Source organism: Colobus angolensis, unplaced genomic scaffold (genome assembly GCF_000951035.1).
Source record: "Colobus angolensis palliatus isolate OR3802 unplaced genomic scaffold, Cang.pa_1.0 Scaffold406, whole genome shotgun sequence".
Taxonomy (NCBI): Eukaryota; Metazoa; Chordata; class Mammalia; order Primates; family Cercopithecidae; genus Colobus; species Colobus angolensis.
In genome coordinates, this window is record NW_012117444.1 from 254,415 (window position 1) to 255,729 (window position 1,315).

The 1,315-nt window shown below is 50.1% G+C and overlaps 1 protein-coding gene across 1 annotated transcript in view; it reads left to right on the top strand.

Moving 5' to 3' along the window:
- LOC105521719 (myosin-11-like) overlaps window positions 1-1,315 on the top strand; it is a 15,229-nt gene that overhangs the window by 6,633 nt on the left and 7,281 nt on the right. The window contains exon 4 of the mRNA XM_011956009.1: window positions 841-1,014. Within this exon, the coding sequence (XP_011811399.1) occupies window positions 841-1,014 (174 nt within the window). The remainder of the gene's footprint in view (window positions 1-840; window positions 1,015-1,315) is intronic.

The following is a 1,315-nucleotide window of genomic DNA, read 5'->3' on the forward strand; positions in this document are numbered from 1 at the left end:
GAGCCTCGCTCTGTCGCCCAGGCTGGGGTGCAGTGGTGCAATCCTGGCTCACTGCAACCTCCGCCTCCCAGGTTCAAGTGATTCTCCTGCCTCAGCCTCTTGAGTAGCTGGGATTAGTGCCATCATGCCTGGCTAATTTTTTTTTTTTTTTTTTTAGTGGAGATGGGGTTTCACCCTGTTGGCCCAGTGTCGAACTCCTGACCTCAAGTGATCCACCGGCCTCGGCCTCCCAAAGTTCTGGGATTACAGGCATGAGCCTCCATGCCTGGCCAATTTTTGTATTTTTAATAGAGAGAGTTTTCGCTATGTTTGCCAGGCTAGTCACAAACTCCTGACCTCAAGTGATCCTCCTGCCTTGGCCTCCCTAAGTGCTGGGATTACAATCATCAGCCACTACACCCAGCTGGGAGGTTTGGCTGATAGATATTGATAGATATCTATCAATATTGACAGATATATTGATAGATAGATAGATATCCCAAAAGAGGTGTACTACAGAGTCACTTTCTCTCTGCACCTCTGTTCTCACATCTGTACAATGTTTCCACATCTGTACATGCGGTAGCATGCCTTATGAGGTTTGTCCATCCATAGATGGTTGTGCAGATAGAGAAGATAAGCATCTTTAAGGTGTGTGAGGGCCATGTGATGTCAACTTCGCCAGCTCTGGTGGACTCTAGGCAGCATGTTTCGGGGTCTCAGCCCCGTCTGGGTGCTGGGATGGCAGAACAGGATGTGGGCAAGCCATGGGGGCGCTGTCAGGTGGAGCTTCTGTGGGGTTCCTTGTCTTCTGACTTCACACCAAGATCCTCACGCCCTGCCCCCATGCCATGTGCTCAGGTGAACTCCTTCGAGCAGCTGTGCATCAACTACACCAACGAGAAGCTGCAGCAGCTCTTCAACCACACCATGTTCATCCTGGAGCAGGAAGAGTACCAGCGCGAGGGCATCGAGTGGAACTTCATCGACTTTGGGCTGGACCTACAGCCCTGCATTGAGCTCATTGAGCGGCCGGTGAGGGGCACGTGGGTGTGCAGGGCTGTCACACATTGCACACGTGTGTGGCCTCTGTGGAGCTGACATGACCCCACACCCTCCCCAGGCGCATAGCATTCCCCCCACCCAATCCATCACCAAGTCCTGAAAGGCTGTAAGCTGAATCCTTGTGAACTGTTATAATTTCCATTAACCCACATTTTCATATCAAAGATATTTTCTTTAATTTCTGCCTTCCTTCCATCCTCTTTTTCCTTTCCCTTCCCTTTCCTTCTGTGCCCTTTCTTTCTTTCTTTCTTTTTCTTTCTTTCTTTCTTTC